Raw genomic sequence first — 25,147 nt, forward strand, 5'->3', positions numbered from 1 at the left:
CAGCTGGGCTCCATCCAAGAGACAGGAAACAAACCAACACAATAATAAAAAGCACCATGTGATCTTCTTACATCTTCAAGACAAACATAGTAAAAACATGATATTTGTTTCCTGATAAAATGATGTGACAGGTAGAACAGAGTAAAGTGGTGGTGTTACAGCCTTTCTCCCCTCTGCTGCCGAGGCTGTTAGTCTCTCCCAAACTCAGCTACAGGACTTCCAAATGAATGAAAGCAGCAGAAGTGGCTTTACAAATGAAAGAGGAAGAGGAGAAGAAGAGGAGAGGGAGGCCACCCTGACCATCACTCCAGCTGAAAACATCACACTTCCATTAAAGTTGGTGAGAAAATGTTGAGCAGGATGAGCTGCTGGCTAATCTGGAGGCTGTAGCAGCAGCTCACAGTCACAGTGGATTTCCACTCATGAAAAAGCTCTGGCTGCTTCATTTCTCATCTCATATCAGAGACTTTAATGCTTCACTGAAGCTGTACTGTGATGCTTCCATATTCCAGTGAGGCCTCCATAATGATTTCAGCTGTTCTGTACACACACTGTGTGCCCTGTATGGCTCAAAGTCTCTGCAGCCTGTTTTTATCTGCTATCATCAGATCTTCATCATCCTCATTCACATCCCTCACACACTCTACAGCCTCATCAGCACTGACTTCATCTTCACTGACTGATGGAGCACAACATGAACCTGTGGAGGCTGAAACACTGTCCTGTCAAACATCTCCCCGTCACCACTCCACTTCTGTCAGCCTTTAAATGAACCCTGCTCAAGTCTGTCACTTCTGTTTGGAGCCAAAAGGAAAAACTGTTGTTCAGTCATTTGGAAAGACAACATTTCTGAAAGCACTCAAACTTCTTCACATTTGTCTTCAGACACATCCTGAACATTTAGGAACTAAAGAAAGTTTCAAACATCAAAGACCTGAAATATAGAAAAACAACAACAGCCGCAGTCAGTGAACTCACCTCAGAGTCTCCAGTCGACAGTTTGGACTCTCCAGTCCAGCACACAGAAGCTTCACACCTGAATCCTGCAGCTTGTAGTTGTTACTCATGTCCAGCTCTGTCAGATGGGAGGGGTTGGACTTCAGAGCTGAGGCCACAACTTCACAGTGAGACTCTGAGAGTAGACAGTGAGTCAGTCTGTGATGATAGAAAATATAAAATGTGTTATTATAAAAGCAGAAAATCTGCAATATAAACACAGACTGAATGTATATGAAGACAAAACAGAGTGAGGTCATAATCTGATGAATCTGCTCTTCACATCTGTGCTTCAGCTCCTCTTACTGTGTTTGACATGACACAACGATTGAGTCTCTCTCAGACCTGCAGACTTTTAATGAGAATCTTTGTTTGGCTTTAATCTGCAGATGAAGGAGGAAGATAGTGTCACATTTAGGCTTCCATAATGTCCACAGTCTGTCACTGAGATCTGATCCAGAGTCAGAGTGAAGACACACATTTGGACTGTTTCCTGTTTTGACTCCAGAACATTTTGAATGAGTTCAGCTCAGTGAAGAGTTCCAGCTGGAAAGATGATCTCTGTTTGCTACCTGCTGTCAGGTACGACTGTTCACGTCCACACGCAGGAAAAACCTGCTGACTGTTACCAAACGGAGCAGAAATCTCATCACTGGACAATAATGATGAATGAACTCAGAGCTGCTGATATCAGATCTGATTTCAGGGGAACTAAACACAGAAATGATTGGCTCATTTTAGCTTTCTGAGCCATTATCTGCTGGTGTGTCGCTAGTTGGCAGAAAATGATTTGTATTCCTGTTCAGGGCTTCAGTGTTTATGAGTCCAGATCCAGGTGGCAGCAAGTCAAAATGATGTTACCTGTCTGTGTCCAGCAGCAGCCTGTATTCACTTTGAATATTGTTATAACCTGACATGGATCAGTTTGTCTTTGATTGGTTTGTAAAGGTCACTGTTTCCATTGGACCTGAGTGACGTACAAAGACAGAGAGGGAGAGAAAGGAGAGAGAGGATGGAGACAGCAAAGAGAGAGCAAACACAAACAGGTGAGAGTGGACAGGTGACCAAGGTCAGCAACCAATCAGAGAGCTTCTGTTTGACCCACAGTCACTGATGATGACTGCACATAACCAAGCAGTGTGTTACTCTGATATCAAATATGGATCCTGCTCTTATAATAATGATCATCAGATGATGTTATTGTGTTATTTTGTAGCTGAATACAATGTTTGTGTGATTATCAGTGAAAGAAGCAGTGAGGAGGATGGAGAGAGAGAGAGGACAGAGGGTGAAGTTAGAAACACTAAAAGGATTTTTCATGGATTTCATGGATGATTTGAGTGATTTCCAGCAGGACACTTAAACATGTCAGTGGACGTCCTAAAGAACATATTCACTGATATGAAACGTGTCATTGAACAGGATTAATATCAGTGGAAACATGGTGGAAACAGCTGTGACTGCATGGATGTGACACACTTCAAATCTGTTCTCCACTCTTGGATTTGGGATCCATGGAGCTGCTGCTGAGTCTGTACAATAAAGGAATGGTGTGGAAGGTTGCAGCGTACGGACACAAACACTTTGTGGTTACAATCTGATTTTATTTTCAACATTAAACTACTAACCTACACTGATCAATGATGTTAATGATCACATCTGGACTCACCCAGCCTTTCTGCAGTTCCTCACAGCTGGAATCAGTCTCTGTTGTCCCCGCTCTGATGTGTTGTACTTCAGCAGGTCAAACTCATCCAGAACCTCCTCTGACATCTGCAGCATGAAGGCCAGAGCTGAGCACTGGATCTCAGAGAGTTTCTTCACTGATCTGTTCTCTGACTTCAGGAACTCTTGGATCTCCTGAAATAATGAGAGGTGGTTCATCTCCATCAGACAGTGGAAGATGTTGATGCTTCTGTCAGGAGAGATTTCATCACTTTTCTTCCACTTCAGGTTGTTGATGACTCTCTGGATGGTTCCTGGACTGATCTCTGTCTGACCCAGCAGACCTACTAAGAGTCTCTGGTTGGACTCCAGACAGAGGCCATGGAGGAAGCGAACAAACAGGTCCAGGTGGCCATGTTTACTCTGGAGGGATTTTTCCATGGCTCTGTTCAGAAATACATCAAGTGTTTGGTGATCTTTGTCATCAAAAACACGGAAAATCATCTTGGTGAAAGATTCTGATTTTAGAAACATCTTCAGCACCTCTGTCTTCCTGTTGGTGTGACAGTGGAACATGTAGACTGCAGCCAGAAACTCCTGAATGCTCAGATGAACAAAGCAGTAGACTGGTTTCTGGAAGATCACACACTCTCTTTTGAAGATCTCTGTACAAACTCCTGAGTACACCGAGGCCTCTGTCACATCCAGACCACACTGCTCCAGGTCTTCTTGGTAGAACATGATGTTTCCTTTCTCCAGATGTTCAAACGCCAGCCTCCCCAGCTTCAGAAGAACTTCCCTGTCAGCCTCCGTCAGCTCCTGTGGACTCGTCTCACGTCCCTCATGGTACTTGTTCTTCTTCCTCTTTGTCTGAACCAGCAGGAAGTGTGAGTACATGTCAGTCAGGGTCTTGGGCAGCTCTCCTCTCTGCTCTGTAGTCAACATGTGCTCCAGAACTGTAGCAGTGATCCAGCAGAAGACTGGGATACTACACATGATGTGGAGGCTCCTGGATGTTTTCATGTGGGAGATGATTCTGCTGGACAGCTCTTCATCACTGAATCTCCTCCTGAAGTACTCCTCCTTCTGGGCGTCAGTGAAGCCTCGTACTTCTGTTAGCCTGTCAACACATGTAGGAGGGATCTGATTGGCTGCTGCGGGTCGGGAAGTTATCCAGACGAGAGCCGAGGGAAGCAGATTCCCCTGGATGAGGTTTGTCAGCAGCTGGCTGACTGATGACTTCTGTGTGACATCAGACAGCAGCTTCCTGTTGGTGAAATCCAATGAAAGTCTGCTTTCATCCAGGCCGTCAAAGATGAACAAAAGCTGAGAGACAGCCAGCTTCTCTGCTGTGACCTTCTGTAATGTTGGATGGAAAACATGGAGCAGCTCCAGAAGACTGTACTGCTCATCTCTGATCAGGTTCAGCTCCCTGAATGAAAGCAGAACCACCACACTGACATGTTGGTTCTCCAAGCCCTCTGCCCAGTCCAGAGTGAACTTCTGCACTGAAAAGGTTTTTCCAACACCAGCCACGCCGTTGGTCAGAACCACTCTGATGGGTCTCTGTTGGTCAGGTAAGGCTTTAAAGATGTCCTGGCACCTGATTGGAGCGTCATGGAGGGCGTCCATCTTGGAAGCTGTCTCCAGCTGCCTCACCTCATGTTGGGTATGAACCTCTTCACTCTGTCCCTCTGTGATGTAGAGCTCAGTGTAGATGGTGTTGAGGAGGGTTCTACTTCCTGTTTCATCACTTCCTTCAGTCACACGTTCACATCTCTTACTCAGACTGATCTTATGTTCATCTAAAACCTCCTGCAGACCCACATCTGCTGAAAGAAAGAAAAACAATGAGACTAAAGAGAAAGAAAACTCTTCAATGTCTGAACAACACAAGAAGTCCAGTTTTCAGAAATGAGTCCATCAGCAGACAGATGTTCAGTCTTACTTTGTACACAGCTGCTCTGACTGGCTGTCTGCAGTCCAGCTCTGCTTCTGGATCTTTCTCCACACTGGGGACAGGGCGAGTCTCCTGATGAAGCAGACTGGTCCCAGTATGAGGAGATGCACTGTCTGCAGAACCAGTGTCCACAGCTGGTAGAGACTGGATCCTTCAGGACGTCCTGACACAAAGCACAGCAGGACAGCTGCTCCTCCTCACAAACACCACTCCTCTTCATCTCTCTGTGAACACATTTCTTCATCACTAAAACATTTACTGTCAGTGAAAAACATCCAGATGTGACCAAACTGCAGTTCCTCACAGTTCCTTTGATGTCATCAACACTAATGAGCTGCTCTTCCTGTCTGCCTGTCTCATTAAACACTGAGTGATGAATACAAACTCAACACTTCCTGCAGACTTCCTGACTTCACAATAAAAGCTTTCCATCAGAGAGACAGTTATGACTTTCACTGTTTTACAGCCGCTGTGTGCAGATTATCTGGGTCAGTTCACTCTGAAGCAGCTTAGAAGTGTCCGTGTAGAGCCGTGGTCTGACACACAGAGACTTCTGATTTTCTCTATTTAAACAAACATGATGAAGATGAGCAGGTTTCTCTTCTAGTATAAACTCTGTGTCTCTCTGGCTGGCTCATGATGGCTTTTCAGGTTTTATGTTTTGCTCTCTCCTGCTATGGTTTTGCCTGCCTGGGTGGAGCTTGTAATGGCCTCTCGCTCTTGGTCCACACAGCTATGATGATTACACCACCTGTTGCTGACTCACCTGGGCTTACCGGTAACCATTTAACGCTGCGGCATGGAGCAGTTTGTCGCTGGGACATTGACCCTCCTGTGTTCATGATCTCAGCTCCTTGCTAAGAAATCTCTCTCTTAATTCACCAGTTGGGTTAACTTTGTGTATACTTTGAGTAAATATTTCCCCGGACCTGGTTACAGACGCTTACCTGTGATTCCTGTGTGTGGCTGTGTGAGTGGAGAGCAGGACAAGAGTGACTGAAGAGGAGTGAGTGTGGACTCCCTTCCCTCTTTTCCCTGGAGCCCTGGACCCCCTCCCCGACTCACTGTACATATATAGAGCACTGTGGTTCACCCCTTTGGTAAATAAACTGTCACCTTTTTGTTTGTCAGAACTCAGTCTGTGCTTGAGTTCCTCTGTTAGCCATGACATTTTGTTGGTTCTCTCTCTTCAGGTCCCTGTAAGTGTTTGATCTAAAACATTATATTTATTCTGCTTTGATTGTTTTGTGTGCTGAGGGACATTGTTGCACGATCCACTTTTTCTTATCACTCAAATATCCTGATACTTTCAGAAAGTTGGAGAGCTCTCCTGGCTTGCTTAGTCTTTGCTCTGTACTGCAGTACTTGCACTGGTTTCACTGGACAAGTCTGCATGTGAATCTACAACTGATCTGACATTGTGGCACAAACACAGTAAACAAACACTACGAGCACCTTGTTTCATGTGCAGTGGCTTTCTTCTCATTCTGTTACTGAACACTGTATGAAAAGCCTCTCACTGCCAGCATCCTTCCAGCCCCACGACAACAAGACCAACTCACATCTTCACAACACCAAGAATTTTTCCCCTTTTCTTTGGAGAAACTGAGAAGCCAATAGGATTGTAGCTCAAACTTGCCCACAGTCCTGCTTCATCACTGCTCACTCCTACCTGTGTTGGTGCTCAGTGGACAGTCATTAGGGTTGCCAACTCCCTGAAAAATAAATAAGGGACACCTCGTGGCCAGGGCCGGGCAACCTAGTTGTCTTCACCCTTCCCAGTGTGGTAGCTCTTTTTTGTGTGTGTGAAATTATTTTTTAACCATTTGACTTGAATTTGATTTAAGCAGATGCATATTCTTTGTGATATGACCATATGGGAAACAAATGATCATTTAGCCATTTATTTTTAGCTCAAAATGACAACATTAACACAGTGAAACAGGTCTCTTTCTTAAACAGAAGCCTGTCATGCTTAACTTTTGAGAATAAAAGTAAATCTTTCTTTAAAAGAACTCTGTCCTGCTTAACTTAAAATTATATAAATTAATAGAAAGCAATAGAACGAAAAATATTCTGTGCACATTTAGTGCATTTAGTGCAATTGGCTTCAGCTGAGGTATTATTTCAGCTTTTCTAATGCTAATCAGCTGCTCCTGTTTGTAAACCCACTTGTTCCCATGATTACGCATCATAACTCATCATCATTATTCATCTATGTATTACTTTTATGTATTAGTCATCTATTTGTTGTAATCATCTATCCTTGCAGTTGTTTATTACACAAAATAAATTATATTATCACACTTCTGGCCACATAGCGCTGATATTCACTGCACATGCCCATTTTAACCTTAACCAGAGGGTTTAAAAAACAAACCAGTGTTTACATAGCATATCTGCTTCTGCCGTGGCCTGGTGGACAAGAAATTGGTTAAGGGTTCCCCGAGCTTTCACGCCCCTCATGTTCTTCTTGTGCCCACCATTAGAAGCATGCCTATGGAAAAAGTGCGCCGGCACACAGTGCAGTGCGCTTTATAGGTGTTATGGTGACCTTTTCCAGCCAGGTGTTTCCCTTTTCCCATTCCTCCCTGTACTTTTGCAGCCTTTTTTTCTTTCTCTGAGCGAACAAACATTGCTGCTCTGATGCTGGGCTCACACTGTGCGATCTTTGGCCCATTTTGAGCCGATTTTTGAGTCGTGCGACCGATTTGGTGATCGGCCCGATTTTGGCCTTCATCGTGCATCGTGTAGTATATGTGGGGTAACGAGAAGCGATTAACACCTCGAGCAGCTCCCGATCATCAATCGCTCGTGAGCCGCTCACACTGCTCACGCGCAAACACGTAAACGTCGGTGAAAAAGACAGAGCAGCACGGCTGTGCATCTGGACACAAGCGATGGAGGCACAACTTGTAGAACTTTGGAAAGCTCATCCGAGCCTTTTCGATGTGGCATCACAAAATTATCACGACCACAACAACCGTGAAAATAGTTGGATTTACATTGCTGCTCAATCACAGCTGCCTGATCAATGTTTTTCATTAGCAATTTAGCAAAGTTGATGGTGGTGGTGTGTCTGTGTGAGTGAAAGACAGAGAGAGCGACAGATTTTCTGTTATAACCTTCATGTTATGGAGGCACAGTGTGAGCACTCGGGTCGCATCAGAGCATCGGGCGGTATAGTGTGAGACCTGCATCGTGACCTACCAACTTCTAACCCCTGCGAGTCAATCGTGCAGTTTGAGCAGGAGCTGAATAACGTGACTGAAAAAATCGCACAGTGTCTGCCCAGCTTTAGGTGTACTGTCGTCCGAGACTTGCACCGCAGTGTCGGCGTTTGTTTCCCTGTTGGCCATGCTTCTTGTTGTGGTCATCTGTTGTCTTCCGGTATTTTCTCCGCAAGCGACCTTTCCTCGACCAATGAGATGAGCGGTATTGTCATAAGTGTGCTGTCAGCTCATTGGTCACAAAGCAGGAGAGGGGCTGGGAATTAAGTTTTCCAACAAAGCGTTAATTCCATGAACATTTATAGACTACTTTTGATTCTCACTGTATTACGGGACAAAGTGCGTCCCTTATTAGCTCAATACGGGACGTGTACTTTTGTTTCTACAAAAAAACGATTCCATTTTTTAAGGGACGGTTGGCAACCCTAACAGTCATAGCCTGCTGCTAGCATGAATGCTAAACGTACTGCTGTGGATGATCAGCAGAAAAACATGTGGTCAGTTTGACTGTTTGCTGTATTTAAAGTGTTTTTCTCAGTTCGTCTGTATTCAAAGTGCATTCGGGGCTTTAGCTGACAGCTCTTTGTGCTAACAAACTAAACTCTCTTAGTTTAAGCCAGCAGACTTTACCAAACACAAAGCCTGCTGCTGCCTCCATGGGTTAGCTTGTGTGACTGGTGTTTACAGCAATGAAATCTAAATCACACTAATGTGTCCTCCAAGGTGTTTGGTGGGAGCACTGAGTGAAACATAAGAGCTCTGGTTAAGCCTCATCAGCTGGATAGGCTGTCCACCCTAGTCCAGGCTTTAACTCAAATCTCTGACTGGCTTTCTAACAATTACCTTGTTAGAACAAGACAGAGACCATGATCATAGCTCCTCCTGATCTATATTCTAAAATCAGTCAAGTTGTTGCCCCTTTCTGTTCTTCTGCTGAGCCAAATATTCGAAATCTTGGAATAATATTTGACTCTTCTTTGGGCCTTGACTCACATGTAAAGTCTCTGTCTCGTTCCTGTTTCTTTCATTTAAGGAATATTTCTAAACTGCGACATATGGTCTCCTTAGCTGAACTGGAAAAAATTGTCCATGCATTTGTGTCATCACGTTTAGATTATTGTAATTCCCTGTTTACCAGCTTGGATAAATCATCTCTTTCTCGCCTCCAAGCTGTACAAAACGCAGCAGCCAGACTACTAACTCGCTCTACCCAGCGAGCTCACATCACTCCTATTTTATGTTCTTTACATTGGCTCCCAATAGATTTTAGAATTCGTTTTAAATGATTGTTTTAACGTACAGAGAACTAAATGGCCCCAGATTATTTATCCAAGCTTCTCACTAAACACACTGCTGCTCGCTGTCTCCGCTCACAGACTCAGAGTTTGTTGGTTGCTCCCAGAACACGTCTGAAGACGAAAGGGGGCGGAGCCTTTCAGTCTGTGGCACCAAGGCTGTGGAACAGTCTACCTCTACAACTACGTTTGGTTGACTCTGTGGAATCCTTTAAAAAACAGTTAAAAACTTTACTGTTTAAACAAGCTTTCTGTTGACCAATGCTGTTTACATTTTTATATTTTTCATTTACATTTAAACTCTATATTGTGTATATTGTGCATTTTGCTATTTATCATACTGTTTATTTTAATCTCTGTGTGCAGCACTTTGTGACTACCTGTCTATGAAAAGCGCTTAATAAATAAACTTTACTTACTTACTTACTAAAATAACAAACAGGGCTGTGAGAGCAACTGAAGTGATAAAAATACTGTTTAAAGATAAAAAACACTTTGATGTTCTCTCGTCACCTAACAAAGTCCAAACCCTGTGAACTATTTTAGCTTTAATAATTGTGGATTCAGGTATCCTGAACCCATCTTTGGACATTTGTAATTAAATATTTGAAAACTCCATCAGAGACTCCTGATGTGGCTGTTTGGAGAAGGAAAAGAGGGACAAAGTGCAGCGTCGAGCTGAGGCTTCATTCACTGCAAACCTACAGTTATGTTTCCTTATTTCTGCTGTTTGCATGTTCACAGCTGAAATAAAGCTGCCTCTTTGACTTCATCCTGTTGTGTTTGGGTCCAATCCTGCCTGCCACACAGCGCTACAGGACAAAGTCTAAGATTTTTACCTTTTTAATGAATCTTTGGTCATATTTATCCAGGAAAACACAAACATGTAAAGGAGTCATCACAGTTCTCTGACCTCGTTGGTCCAGGTTCACCACTGAACTCTGGAGGTTGACCTTTGGACCAGTCACTCCTCACAGACGGACAGCTGGATCCTGCAGACTGTGACCTCTGACCTCTGCAGACACAAACATGTTTTATTCAATGATCAATTCTCTGATGAAGTGATTGAAGCAGCTGTGATCACACAGACTGCAGATAATGCAGCTGTTTCCTGTCAGTAACAGTCCTCTTAGATTAGAGTTCAGCTTTTTACAGGAAAACAAATGTCCCTGAATGCAACAGTGAGACACAGTCTGCCTGTGTGGCTGTGATAGCTGCCGTTAGGAGCGCTCATGTGTTTGCAGTTAGACGAGGAGATGTTACCATCATGGACACGTTAACAAATCCTGCAGCATCACGTGGCACAAACACTTTGTGTTCCTGTCATCTGCAAGCAACAGGAAGTTCATTAATAAAGGCGGGATGGAGACGTGACTGTGATGGTTCTCCTTCATCCAGCTGTTACACACATCTGGGCTCACACGACGAGCCTTTGTCTAATACAGCAGCTGCTCTCTGAACACTTTTCTGAAGAGGAGCTGCACAAACCTTTGTTTGCTTTCTAGAGCAGCGTATCAAAGTCAAACTACCCACTGCTAGCAGCTGTTTCTATCATAGTTTAGGATCCAGATGTGTGAGGTCTAAATTTACACCTCTGATTAAAATACATAGTTAAAAACAGCCAATTGAGTCCAAATGTGTCTTAAACCAGATAAACTGACAGTTACAGCTGAGCCTGTGTGTCCTTGGAGACACTGCTCTGCTACAGAGATGCATTTTAGAAACCAGGAAACATCAAAATCCTTTAAATCAGAGAGTTCTTGTTCCTAACAGCTCACCTCTCTGCAGCAGAGACTTTAAACTCAATCATGTCATCTTTAGATGTGTCACTCTGTAAGGACACAGAGCTGGGTGGAGGTCCAGGCTGGTTCCTGTGAATAATGATGGAGCAGTGATGTGAGTGCTGAGCTGTGACATGGAGAAGAGTCATGGACAGTTAGAGATGGTCATCTCACCTCTGAGCTTTGGTCTGGCTCTCATGTTCCCCACACAGAGTGCTTTTAGAGGGAGGGACTCCCTCCTCTCTGTCCTCACACTGATCCATGCTGCTGAAAACATCCAGATGAACAGAATCAACTCTTTGGGGATTTACTGGATGATTGAGCATCAAGACACTTTTTAATATTTTACTAATTTCTGAAGCTTTTTACCAACTTTGTTCAAATTGGTCTGCTGTCATTTTATTGTTGACAAAAAGAGATTTTGAGTTTGAGTGTTGACGTTTCCATGTGGGACTGTTGCTGCAACACCAGGATGTTACTACAGAATACACTTTATATTGTGAGCACTTGGATGTTAGTCCAGTGGTCCTAAACTGACACACCTGCACCTGGATTCATTCTGACCAGATTTTATCCCAACAGTGTTTCATACTTAATACATCAGACACAAACTCTGCAGCTGTCATTGTGTGCAGTGTGTGTGCAGTGTGTGTGCAGCGGGTCACTGTGTCCTATGTGTCCTCTGGAGTTCCCTGTATTAAGCACGTAAACCTGTGACACAAAAATCACAAAACTCGGACGACCACAGACTGTTTTCCTTCCTAGTGATGAAGGAAAACGCTGGGCTGGCATGCAAAGGGGCATTTATTCCCTTCAAGGACCCGAAGCTTCATAAAGCACCCCTCCAATAGCCAAACCCATCTGTTCTCTGATTGGATTGTTAAATTTGTGATTGACATGACATTGGCCAATCAGATGAAAGGAAGAAAAATAGGGACGTACTTGTAACTTGAGTGCAGAGTTTCACACGTATTCCTTGGCTAAGTCCACACACAAATTCTTTTTCCACCTATAAAATCCTGATTTACAAGTACAAAATATTTATGACCACAATTTGAGCCCATACAGCCACAGACTGATGGAGGCAGGAGAAGCTGCCTACAGTCATCAGTCAGTGGATCCACAGTAACATCGAGTTCAGCTGCTGATCATCAACTGTTTCTGTCTCGTTCCCAGACTCTGATCTCACATAAAACGAAGCAGATTTATGCTGAAACTAAGCTGCACACAGCTGATGTCAGCCAGGAAAACAGTACAGACTGCTAACGTTACCTTAACTTCGAGACGATCAACTGCGCCACAACATTCACGAAAGCGAAAGTAAAAGCGACGGAAGGAGACGCCCAGAGAGGCGTTTGAGGGACGGTCAGAGTCAGGAACCTCAGAAACGCATCAGGCTGGAGTTTAATTCTGTTTTCATCTTTAGAAACATCTGGAAATAGTTATAAAAACGCTGCGTAATAAAGAAAAATAGTAATCAGAATCAGAATCAGAATACTTTATTGATCCCTGGGGGAAATTATTTTTTGTTACAGTGCTCCATTTTAAACCAACATTTATATACATGCTGTTCATCATGTATATAAATGATTTGGGACAAAATGTGTCCAATGCTAGTATGCATTTTTATGCTGATGACACAGTTATTTATTCCTTTGGCTCAAACTTTGAAAAGGCAATAGAATCGTTGCAGAAAGCTTTTGACGTGGTTCAGCACACACTTCTGGAGCTGAAATTGGTTCTCAATGCTGAAAAGACAAAGCTAATGTTGTTTTCAAACATGAAGAGATTTCCTCAAACTGTCCCCTTGGTGTCCACTCTTGAGGGAAACCTCATAGAAGTGGTGCATACGTATAAATATCTTGGCTTTTTAATTGATGATTCTCTGACCTTTAAACCTCACATAGACAATCTTGTGAAAAAACTCAAACTAAAATTGGGATTTTTCTTTCGAAACAAATTTTGCTTTTCTTTTGAGACAAAAAAGCGTCTTGTAAATGCTACATTTTTATCTGTTTTAGATTATGGTGATCTGCTGTACATGAATGCTTCCGCCCAGTGTCTTCATAAGATTGACTCAGTTTATCATGCCTCCTTACGGTTTATTACAAACTGTAGGGCCTTGACCCATTGTTGTGATCTGTACGCTCGAGTGGGATGGCCTTCGTTGTCCTCCAGGAGGTTTGCTCACTGGTGCATCTTTATTTATAAGGCCCTGCTTGGACAAATGCCCACCTACATTTGCGATCTGCTCACACGGAGAAGTACTGTTTCTTACAGCCTGCGTTCAAGCGATCTTTTATTGCTCAATGTTCCATTTGCCAGAACTGAACTGGGAAAGAGGGCTTTTACTTATGCTGCCCCTTTCACATGGAACATGATGCAAAAAGACTGGAAGATAGCAGATCTTATTTCATTAAATGCTTTTAAGTCCAGATTGAGAGAGCCAGAGAAAAATGTTTTTAAAATGTAATTGTTATTTATAATATGTATGTAACTTTGTAATTTCAACGTGTTGTCGCCTCTTGGCCAGGACTCCCTTGCAAAAGAGGTTTTTAATCTCAATGGGACTTTTCCTGGTTAAATAAAGGTTAATAATAATAATAAGACAAGACAGACAAGACACTAACTAAGAATAGTACAATATATACATATATATACATACATACATACATAAGTCACTCATAAATAAATAGTTGGAAAAGAAACATGTGTAGTTGTAGCAGTAAACAGTGTGTTAAGTGGATGCGTTGTACAGGGAGATGGCCACAGGCAGGAATGATTTCCTGTGTCGTTCAGTGGTGCTTTTCGGTAATCTCAGTCTCTCACTGAACGTGCTCCTGTGACTGACCAGCATGTCATGGAGTGGGTGGGAGGTGTTATCCAACATTGTCTTTATCTTGGACAGCATCCGCCTCTCCGACACCACCTTGAGGGAGTCCAGCTCCATCCCCACAACATTGCTGGCCTTACGGATTAGTTTATTAAGTCTGTTGGCATCTGCGACCCTCAGCCTGCTCCCCCAGCATGCAACAGCATAGAGGATCGCACTGGCCACAACAGACTCATAGAAAATCCTCAGCATTTTCTGGCAGATGTTGAAGGACCTGAGTCGCCTCAAAAAATAGAGACGACTCTGGCCCTTCCTGTAAAGTGCTGTGGTGTTTTTAGCCCAGTCCAGTTTATTGTCAATGTGTACTCCAAGGTATTTATAGTCCTCCACAATGTCAACACTGACCCCCTGGATTGAAACGGGGGTCAAGTGTTTCCTGGTCTTCCTGAAGTCCACGATCAGTTCCTTGGTCTTTGCCACGTTGAGCTGCAGATGATTCTGCTCACACCACGTGACAAAGGAGTCGACCACAGCCCGGTACTCTGTCTCATCATCCCTGCTGATGCATCCAACCACCGCAGAGTCATCAGAAACCTTCTGAAGATGGCAGGTCTCTGTGCAGTGGCTGAAGTCTGTGGTGTAGAGGGTGAAGAGGAAGGGGGAGAGGACAGTCCCCTGTGGTGCCCCTGTGTTGCTGATCACCTTGTCAGACACACACTGTGGGAGACGTACATATTGTGGTCTTCCTGTCAGGTAATCAACAATCCAGGACACCAGAGAAGCATCCACCTGCATCGCTGCTAACTTATCACCCAGGAGGGTCGGCCTGATGGTGTTGAAAGCACTGGAAAAGTCAAAAAACATGACCCTCACAGTGCTCGCCGGCTGGTCCAGATGGGTGTAGACACGATTGAGCAGGTAGATGATGGCGTCCTCAGTTCCGAGACGAGGCTGATAAGCGAACTGAAGGGGATCCAGATGTGGTCTTACTATGGGTCGCAGCTGGTCCAGGATGAGCCTTTCCAGGGTCTTCATGATGTGGGAGGTCAGTGCCACGGGCCTGTAATCCTGGGGGCCACTGGGACGTGGTGTCTTTGGTACAGGGACGAGGCATGATGTCTTCCACATCACCGGGACCCTCTGCAGACTCAGACTCAGCATAAACAGTTTATGAAAGACTCCACACAGCTGGGGGCACAGGTCTTGAGGACAAGGGGACTCACTCCGTCTGGTCCAGCAGACTTGCCTGAGTGAAGTCTCCTCATTTGCATCTCAACCTGGTATTGAGTGAAGGTGATGGGTGGGGGAGGGGTGTCAGGAATCTCACAGGAGGCAACATGTGAAGAGAGAGGCTGGCACAGTGGTGTGGCTCTGGATTCCAGGCTGACTGCAGGTGAGGTTGTGGGGGTGGGAGCAGACACTGTGGTGTCGAATCTATTGAAAAACAGATTCAACTCGTTGGCTCTATTCTCACCTCCCTCAGCTCCCCTGCTGTTGGTTGGCCTGAATCCAGTGATGGTCTTCATGCCCCTCCACACCTCTCTCATGCTGTTCTGCTGGAGTTTCCACTCCAGCTTCCTCCTGTAATTGTCCTTAGCCTCTCTGATCTTGTCCTTTAGTAACACCTGGATCTTCCTCACCTCCTCTTTGTTGCCCCCTCTGAAAGCCCTCTTCTTGTTGTTGAGGAGGGCTTTGATGTCCTTAGTCACCCACGGCTTGTTATTTGGGTAACAATGAACAGTCTGAGCTGGAACAATGGAGTCGGTGCAGAAAGTTATGTAGCCTGTGATACACTCAGTAAGCCCATTGATGTCCTCGGCGTGAGGCTCACAGAGTGTTTCCCAGTTGGTCACCTCGAAACAGCCCTGTAGTTCTGCTATTGCCTCCTCTGACCACCTCCTAACAGTTCTGGTGGTCACAGGTTCCCTCCTCACAATTGGCACATAGCGGGGGGTGAGGTGAATCAGGTTATGAGCTAACCTACCAAGTGGGGGGAGGGAGGAGGAGCTGTATGCATCCTTGACGTTAGCATACAGTAAGTCTAAAATTTTCTCTCCCCTGGTGGGACAGTCCACATATTGTTTGAATGTTGGTAGTGTATTGTCCAGTGATACATGGTTGAAGCCACCTGAGATCACAATAAAGGCACTCGGGTGCTGAGTCTGTAACCGAGCTATGGCAGAGTGGATAGTGTCACATGCAGCTGTGGGGTTAGCAGAGGGAGGAACATAAACAGCCACCAAGATGACGTGAGAGAATTCCCTGGGTAAATAATACGGCCTGAGTCCTACAGCACACAGTTCAGTGTCCGGGCAACAAATCCTTTCTTTGATTGTTATGTTGGCAGCGTTACACCACCGGTTGTTAACTAAAACAGCAAGCCCACCTAGGGCTGCTCAATTAATCGAATTTTAATCACGATTACGATCTGGGTTTTCAACGATCATTAAAAATGACTGAGCCGATTATTAGCCCCTCCCTCGTGCTTTACTCTCGCGCTGCTCCGTGTGGCAAATCGAGCGCACCTCTCTGCATTTCGAACACCCGTCACAACAATTAAGAGGACCCGAGGGAAGCTCGGAAAGCTAAGCAGAAGTTATTTGGAGAGGAGAGTGACTGCCGTTGGTTGAAAAGAGAGGTAAAAAACAAAAACTTCAGTGGTGTGGAAACATTATGGGTTCTCAGAGTCTTTGCTACAGTGTCGTAGTTGCACCACAGAGCAACACTGCAAAGTTCACTAAACATAGATGTTTACATTTTTCATTTATTTTTTATATTGCAAACATTTGCACTGTTATCAGTATTTGCACACTATTTCATATTATTTTTTAAAGTCATTATTCAATACATTGTTATTGTTAACCCTTTAAAGCCGGTCAGAGGAGCACGCTCCGTTTTGTGTAACTATTTTTAAATCCCTGTAGAACCGGAACCATGTAAGCTAGCGCAATAATTTGTTTTTGCATATGAAACTTATATCTTATGTCATCAGCTTGTCCTCGGTCACGGTTTCCTTCCACATAAAGCTTTGCAAAAATTGCATAAAAAGCCTTGCAGGAACAAAAACATAATATTCCAGATCCGATCAGCTGTTCGTAACACTTCCCACATTGAAACAGAGGTCAGTGCGAACTATCGCATGTCCGCCATTTCCTGCCCGAAACCGGAAGTGACGTCATTTTCGCGGAAAATGTAGTTTTTTACTTGTAGGCCTTAAAAGCCTATTCTGGTGTTTTTAGAAGTCATGTTTGACTTTTCTGAATAGTTTCTGGGATGCTTAGAACTCGAATTGCACTGCTGGAAATAGTTTATTTTGATGCTGTTTTCTTTGCAAATTTGCATCATAGGATAGTTTTTTTGTTTTTCCTGCAGTATATAAAAATTGCTATATCTCCAAAATAAAACTATGAAGACACTCAAAATAAATTTCCTGTTGTTGTAAACTATTTTTTGCAACTTTTTTGTATTTGAAGTTTTGAGGGATAAGCCTCTTAAATTTCTCCAAGTAGAAATATATGTAAAAAAAAAACAAAAACGATTTTCAATTTTTTTGTAGTTTATTGCACTTTTTTGCAATTAATGTAGTTACTATGGACTTAATGCATACATATTATTAAAATATGGGCTATAACAGTTGTATTGATGTATAGCAACTTGAAATGCTCCCACAAATGGCACTACAACATGTAAAAAAATAATATAATAAAAAAATAATATAAGCTCTGGCGGACTTGGTTCTATGGTAGGTCTTAAAGGGTTAAATAAATATCGTCAAATAATCGAGATCTCAATTTCAGTGAAAATAATCGTGATTATCATTTTTGCCATAATCGAGCAGCCCTAAGCCCACCTCCTTTCCGCTTACCGCTAGCGATGCTGTCCCTGTCCGCCCGAACAGTGTGGAAGCCTTCCACGGAAGCATTCTCATCGGGAATGTCCTGGTGCATCCATGATTTGGTGAAACACATCAGGCTACACTCTCGGTATTCCCTCTGACTCCGTACCAGTGCTGAGAGCTCATCGATTTTATTTGCCAACGATCGCACATTTCCCATCACGATAGACGGCAGACACGGTTTATACCTCCTCCTCGCTTCGAGCCTCCGCTGTCTCACCATCTCCTTCTTTCTTCTCTTCTGTCCTTGACCTCTGCATCCCCGATGTGTTTTCCTCCAAATTTCAGCTGGCACTTCTGCGGGCCTGGCCAGCGAGCCGACCGACATCAGGGCGATCAGCTGATCTCTGGAGTAAACAGTCCGTGCGTGTAGGAGATGTGCCGCGGTCCCGTTCCTTGATAAAAGTAACAGTTCCACGGCCACCAGAAGAACAAAAACTCTCTCAATCCACATGATTGAGTAAGAGATAGAAAACGGATGAAAATACAAGTCAGAAAAAAAAAGAATACGTAAGAAAAAAGAGCTAAACTAAGAGAAAAGCAGGAGCGACTGTAACAGGCTGCACGCTGGTTGGCGCATGCGCACAATAAGTTAAAGTTTACAATAACACCCTTGCTTAGTCTTTGCTCTGTACTGCAGTACTTGCACTGGTTTCACTGGACAAGTCTGCATGTGAATCTACAACTGATCTGACATTGTGGCACAAACACAGTAAACAAACACTACGAGCACCTTGTTTCATGTGCAGTGGCTTTCTTCTCATTCTGTTACTGAACACTGTATGAAAAGCCTCTCACTGCCAGCATCCTTCCAGCCCCACGACAACAAAACCAACTCACATCTTCACAACACCAAGAATTTTTCCCCTTTTCTTTGGAGAAACTGAGAAGCCAATAGGATTGTAGCTCAAACTTGCCCACAGTCCTGCTTCATCACTGCTCACTCCTACCTGTGTTGGTGCTCAGTGGATAGTCATAGCCTGCTGCTAGCATGAATGCTAAATGTACTGCTGTGGATGATCAGCAGAACAAGATGTTGTCAGTTTGACTGTTTGCTGTATTTAAAGTGTTTTTCTCAGTTCGTCTGTATTCAAAGTGCATTCGGGGCTTTAGCTGACAGCTCTTTGTGCTAACAAACTAAACTCTCTTAGTTTAAGCCAGCAGACTTTACCAAACACAAAGCCTGCTGCTGCCTCCATGGGTTAGCTTGTGTGACTTGTGTTTGCACCAATGAAATCTAAATCACACTAATGTGTCCTCCAAGGTGTTTGGTGGGAGCACTGAGTGAAACATAAGAGCTCTGGTAAAATAACAAACAGGGCTGTGAGAGCAACTGAAGTGATAAAAATACTGTTTAAAGATAAAAAAACACTTTGATGTTCTCTCGTCACCTAACAAAGTCCAAACCCTGTGAACTATTTTAGCTTTAATAACTGTGGATTCAGGTATCCTGAACCCATCTTTGGACATTTGTAATTATTAAATATTTTAAAACTCCATCAGAGACTCCTGATGTGGCTGTTTGGAGAAGGAAAAGAGGGACAAAGTGGAGCGTCGAGCTGAGGCTTCATTCACTGCAAACCTACAGTTATGTTTCCTTATTTCTGCTGTTTGCATGTTCACAGCTGAAATAAAGCCGCCTCTTTGATTTCATCCAGCGCTACAGGACAAAGTCTAATATTTTTATCTTTTTAATGAATCTTTGGTCATATTATGACCATAGAGCTGGGTGGAGGTCCAGGCTGGTTCCTGTGAATAATGATGGAGCAGTGATGTGAGTGCTGAGCTGTGACATGGAGAAGAGTCATGGACAGTTAGAGATGGTCATCTCACCTCTGAGCTTTGGTCTGGCTCTCATGTTCCCCACACAGAGTGCTTTTAGAGGGAGGGACTCCCTCCTCTCTGTCCTCACACTGATCCATGCTGCTCAATTCACATCAGCTCACACACACTTTCTACCTTCACCTGCAGAGGAAACACAAATCATTCATGTGCACATCAACTGAGAGCTGCAGAGGTCGTGTCTGATGTGTTGGACTAACATCCATCTGAGACGCAGCTTTCATCAGTTCACTACAAAAAGTGTCACAGAGCCCAGTTCAGCCTCCAAATCCTCCATTACTGTAGTCCTACAAAGCAGCAGGTCAAACATGGCTGCAGAGAGCAGCTTTATGTCAGTAACCATGTCCAGGACCGAGCTGACTGCTTACAGAGTTCATACTCTAACTGCTAGCTGCTCTGCTAGCTAAGCTAACTCAGTAACAGTGACTCTGACAGCAGTTACTGTGGAACAGCGGCCGAGCTCAGTGACTATATAAGTAGACAGTGAAGCAGTTTTTAATACTGCAGCTGTTTCCTTCACCTGTGTGTGTGTGAGCCACACCTTCATGTGCTGCTTTAGAAATATGTGGTCTGACTGCTCAGACTGAGTCTAGGAGGAAAGTTCACACGCTGGAGAAAGTTTTGTTCCTACCTTTGTCAGAGTTCGGCTCCAAAGACGAAGAAGACGGAGCTCACAGTCTGTAGATGGTCCTCAGTGTGTGTGTGAAGCCAAGAAAGCACACAGGAGTGTGTTTATGTCAGCAAATCAGTGTGTGTGAAGAGTCTGAGGGAGTGTGTGAATGAGACTCAACACTGAAACCAACAGTCCAAGAAAAGCATCTGGATTTCTTTAAGTTTAACTCAATTAAACTTACTTAAGACTAATCGATAATCTACGACCAATAATATTAGATTGGTTTTAGATCTACTGGATTCTAATCACTTAATTGAAGATGATGGTGTGATTCTTTTTTTAGACTTTTATAAGGCATTTGATATGGTCGAACATCCTTTTATTTTAAAAGCTCTACCCTATTTTTCTCAAAGGCTTCTGGTTTGTACCTGAATATTAAAAAATGGGAATAATTAACTATTCATGATTGTGACCTCGTAGCTCTCTTAACATAGCTATTAAAACTGACATTAAATATTTGGGTGTTATAATGTCAAAGAACACAAATAATAGAGAAAATATAAATTTTGAGCATATTACCCAGCAATCTAAAAAGATTTTAAACAGCTGGCTACAAAGACACCTCTCCATCTTTGGACGTGTCTTGCTTACTAAAACAGAAGGTATCTCTCGATTGATTTATCCATCACAATGGTTATATGTTTCCAATAGTCTAATCAATAATATAAATTGAATTCATTTCAATTACATTTGGAGAAACAAGCAACATTATGTTAGGAAGAATGATATAGTGAAGTCATTTGAAGAAGGAGGTTTGAATGCGATTGATTTTGAAGCAATGATGGTTCCATCAAACTCAAATGGTTGCAATCTTTCATAAATAATTCAAACGGCATTTGGTTTTATTTCCCCAAAGTAATTTTGGAGAAGCTGGGTGGCATTGAATTTCTTATAAAGTGCGACTTTGAAATTTGTAAATTAAATTATCCAATTTTCACAAACAGGTTCTCCAGTACTGGAAAATGATATACAAGCATGTCTGTGAAGGTTCTCAGTCATCCAGGTCATCGTAGTCAAAGGAGCTTGCAAAGAAAAGCGTCTGGACTTCTTTAAGTTACTTGAAGATGTTTCACCTCTCATCTGAGAAGCTTCTTCAGTTCTAAGGTCAAATGGTGGAGAGTCCCAGATATAAACCTAGTGGGAGTGACCCCCCACAGAGGGACAAAAGAACCCCCTGATGATCCTCTAATCGCCTGAGCCAAGGTGTGAACCTGGGTGTGGGCTCCAATCAGCTAGAGGTTCGGGTGGGTTTATTGTGAAACCTGGCCCCACCTTATCATGCGAATTCCTGAGGTTAGATGGCCCAGGATGTGAGTGGGCGTTAAGGCGTCTGGGAAGGGATCTCAAAACTGGATTATAGATATACAAGCATATTTTTTCTCCACATACAAATTCGATTTGGAACAACAGATGTATACGATAAAAGAAAATCCATCTTTTATAAGGATTGGATGGATCATGGCATTTGGACGGTTTTACACCTTTTAGACAATGACGGAAATGTGTTAACATATAACAAATTCATAGAGAATTATGGCATATCATGTACTCAGAGTAAATTCATTACAGTTGTGAAAGCAATTCCCCCTGCAATGATTCAGATGTCTTCCCCCGATTGAACAACAACCCGTCAACAACATGCTGTGACTCTTCTTCCCTCTAAAGTCCTGGTGTTAACACTCACCCTGCATCAGCTTCACCTATTTTTTAATTGTTTTTACTTTTCAAACCGACGGATCATTTGAAGCCAACCATCCAAAAACTGCTTCAGCTGTGTTTGATGTTTATGCTACAGCCTGTTTACCAATATAATCAATATCAGATATCAGAGCAACAGAAACCTCGGTGATCAGGACGCTGGGACTGAGAACAGGAAGTGGCTCAAACGTCACAGTTTCATAACGTCACCCTGAACTCCACTCACGGAGTTTCTGTCGCCATTGTAGTTTTTAAAGTCCCGTGATAAAGGCGGGTCTTTCTGTGAATCCGCACGCTCATTGGCTAATAGCTTGAGATTGACACATCGTTATCCAATGAGCGTGCGGGAACTTCCGACATAAAGTTGTTTCCTTTGAAAAACCAAAGTCTGATTATTTTTGCCTCCACTGACGGAGCCTGTTGTTCCCGCCACAGAGACACAGTAATGTCAGAGCGGTGTTAACACTCACCCTGCCTCAGCACAGCTCTCACTCTCCTCCTGCTCTCTCACACTAAACGGAGGCTCAGCTAAACTCACTTCCTCTACTTACAGGAAACCAGCGCTCAGAGGAGCCGACTGGCCTCACATTTCACCCACAGACACGAACAGCGTGGAATTATTTTATGTCATAAGAAGAAACATATTCATGTTAACACTCACCTGCCTCAGCTCCACCTTCCTCCTCCTGCTGCTCTGAACAGAGGATCAATACTTTCACTTTCACTGCTGCTCCCTAAACACAGAGGATGCTGGGACTTGTAGTTGTTTCCTTCCGGTGCGGTCTTCCTCTTTGTTTGTTTGTGTTCAAGTTATTTCGATCATGTAAACATCAACAGAACACGTGAAGCCACACAGAGTTTGTATGTCGAGGTGGGTAGGAGGGTTTGAGGGTTTGGGGAGGGGTCAGAGGGAAGAGGTCTCGCCAGTTGTAGGATCTCTAACATTAGAAGCTAAAAATGTGTCTCATATAGGTGTTATTTTGGTACTTTACACGTCACACAGTTTCAACAACTCCTTATATGGTACAAGTTCCTCTTTTCTGTCTGGCTTCCTGTATTTATTAATATGCTTGTATATTTCTACACTAACTTCCTGTTTTTCAGTCTGGCTGAGCACTTAGTTTGTGAGTCAAAAGTGGCCTTGCTTTACAAACCTTCATTATTAAAGTACATAAAACTATATAATCAGAAAATAAGCACTAAGAATATATTAATTACATGACAGTTCTCCCCCTTTTCGTGTTTGCTAAGAAACACGACATAATTCCTAATTTATCCCATTAAGTTTACCTGCATGTTAAAAGGCTAAAATATAACAAAAGAGATTATGCTAAACAAAATGAAACCTTTCAATTGCCCAACCCTATCTGTCCCCTCAACGGGTTGTATGTTTTCAATGTTTCCTTATTATTCCGTCATAATTACTTCTATCCACAACAAATAAATCAAGCTCTAAGACAGCACCTGTGAAATGTGAAATGTCCTAAATCTACTTCCTACTCCCCCTTTTTTTACCCAGAATCCCAATTTAAACCCACTTCTGACTTCCCTCAGTGCTCACTGTAAACTCCAAACAGATACCATTAGCTTTTTCTGGTAAAAGGTCCTAGATTATTTTGTCAATCTTTGGAAACATCCTCTATAGAGTTTCATCTTCAAAACTTAGTCCTGGTTTCTTTGCCCCCTTTAACGGGTAGAACACATCCGGCCTGAACACTGCGTTTGGGTTATTTACATAACATAGAAATCCTGCAACTGTTCCTAAAGTCCCTCTCATTACTCTTCATTACTTTTATGCTCACATTTAACCTGTGTCTAACGAGCTTTTAATCTCCTAAACAACACATTTTCTGGAACTATGGTTCTCTGTGTTCTGTGCTTCTTTTGGTTCCCCTTTCTCTGGTTGGTTCCGTTCGGTCTGGGGCTTCCAGGATTCTCGCCACCAATGTGGTCGCTGTGGTCCTGAAATCTTCTCCTGTAAAGGATAGAAAACAAAACGCCTCTCTCTGCTACACCTCAATAATCTACTGTGTGCATCTATTGTTCCCTTAATTATTCAAAGTTGGTTCAAAATATCATGTTCTGGGCTCTGTCCTTTATATTAACTTTACTTAATCTTTACTTAATCTTAATTTACTTGATCTCAATGTTCTTTATGTGTGTGAGCAACACTTTTAATTTTATTAAACACACCCAGGGTCAGATATACACCATCACCATATCAGCATAAAAACAGACAGAGACGTTCCTCTTTCTGTCACATTCTTCCATACATGACAATTTGTTTCACCTTCCAGATGATTCCTGGGGACTTACAATTTCTTGACTCTTCTTCTGTCACTTGTTACTAGGCAGCTCAAATGCAGTTAGAAGCAAAATGAATTCCAGGCCCTCGGCCTGGCCTATGTTTAAATCATTTGTGTTTGTAAGCGTGTATGCGGTTTAACCTTCTGCTGCTCCAAGTCACTTACACAATAGATCATCGGGACATCGTGCCAAACGAAGCTTAAGACCTTGAATAGACTGAGCATCAACTCTTTCATGAGCACAATATGCAATGTGTGTATACAATGATTATAGCTGCACCTTTAATAAAAGTTTTAGTCTAATGCCAGTAGCTTTAATAAACATTTTAATGCAGTGTTAATGATGAAGGCTATATTGTAGCAGTAAAGTATTTTCTTTACTCCCACATTCCCTCTCTTGACCTTTCAAAAAGAAAGGTCACCACACTTCGTGTTGTGTCACTCCTCGGCCCATTCGGCCGCTTCTAAGTCCATCAATGACATCATGGCCACTGGAACCACCGTTCCAGGGTCCACTGCCCTCGTTATTACCTTTTCCAGCAGTCCTGTGGCACAAGGAATGAGACAACAACCGCAGGTGACCAGTATCGCTAAAAAGTGGCAGTAGAAAACATTGCAGACATGAAAAACCCCTTCCATTTCCCAAACACTGAGGTCATCCAGCTGTCCAGCGGATTGTCAATTCCCGAGTGCTCATGCATGGTTTTAGACAGAGTTTTCAGCCCCTCCAGAGCTCTGGTTACTGAGCCATCTGGAGCAGTGTTGTTGGGGATAAAGGTACAACACACTGCTCCAAACATGGCACACACACCCCCTTTCTTTCACGCCAACAACATGTCTAGGGCCATTCGATTTTGCACTCCCATCAGTGAGGTCGGACCCAACTGTTCTGTGAACCCCTCCATGGCATCTCTTGTCAGGTTAGAGAGTCTCGGCACATTATAATGAACATAGTTTATGCGATCAACATTCT

The 25,147-nt window shown here is 43.2% G+C and overlaps 1 protein-coding gene across 1 annotated transcript; it reads right to left on the reverse strand.

The window, feature by feature from the left end:
- Positions 1–974: 974 nt before the first annotated feature.
- On the reverse strand, positions 975–9,477 carry LOC146577519 (protein NLRC3-like). Its single transcript, XM_085268279.1, has 3 exons — positions 4,610–9,477; positions 2,666–4,493; positions 975–1,155 (listed from the first exon to the last, which is right to left on the reverse strand). The coding sequence occupies exons 1-3, from the start codon at positions 4,863–4,865 to the stop codon at positions 975–977; spliced, it is 2,265 nt and encodes a 754-aa protein (XP_085124405.1). The 5' UTR covers positions 4,866–9,477.
- Positions 9,478–25,147: the final 15,670 nt, after the last annotated feature.

The sequence above is a fragment of the Mchenga conophoros genome, linkage group LG3, assembly GCF_057382185.1.
Source record: "Mchenga conophoros isolate Kocher_MC1m ecotype Shallow Benthic linkage group LG3, M_conophoros_male_GT1.1, whole genome shotgun sequence".
Lineage (NCBI taxonomy): Eukaryota > Metazoa > Chordata > Actinopteri > Cichliformes > Cichlidae > Mchenga > Mchenga conophoros.

Excerpts from the sequence above, each read along its gene's own strand:
- LOC146577519 (XM_085268279.1), bottom strand. The coding sequence starts at position 4,865 with ATGAAGAAATGTGTTCACAGAGAGATGAAGAGGAGTGGTGTTTGTGAG. Across the intron at positions 4,494-4,609 it reads TCAGAGCAGCTGTGTACAAA|CAGATGTGGGTCTGCAGGAG; the intron begins GTAAGACTGAAC and ends TCTTTCTTTCAG. Across the intron at positions 1,156-2,665 it reads AGGAACTGCAGAAAGGCTGG|ACTGACTCACTGTCTACTCT; the intron begins GTGAGTCCAGAT and ends CTATCATCACAG.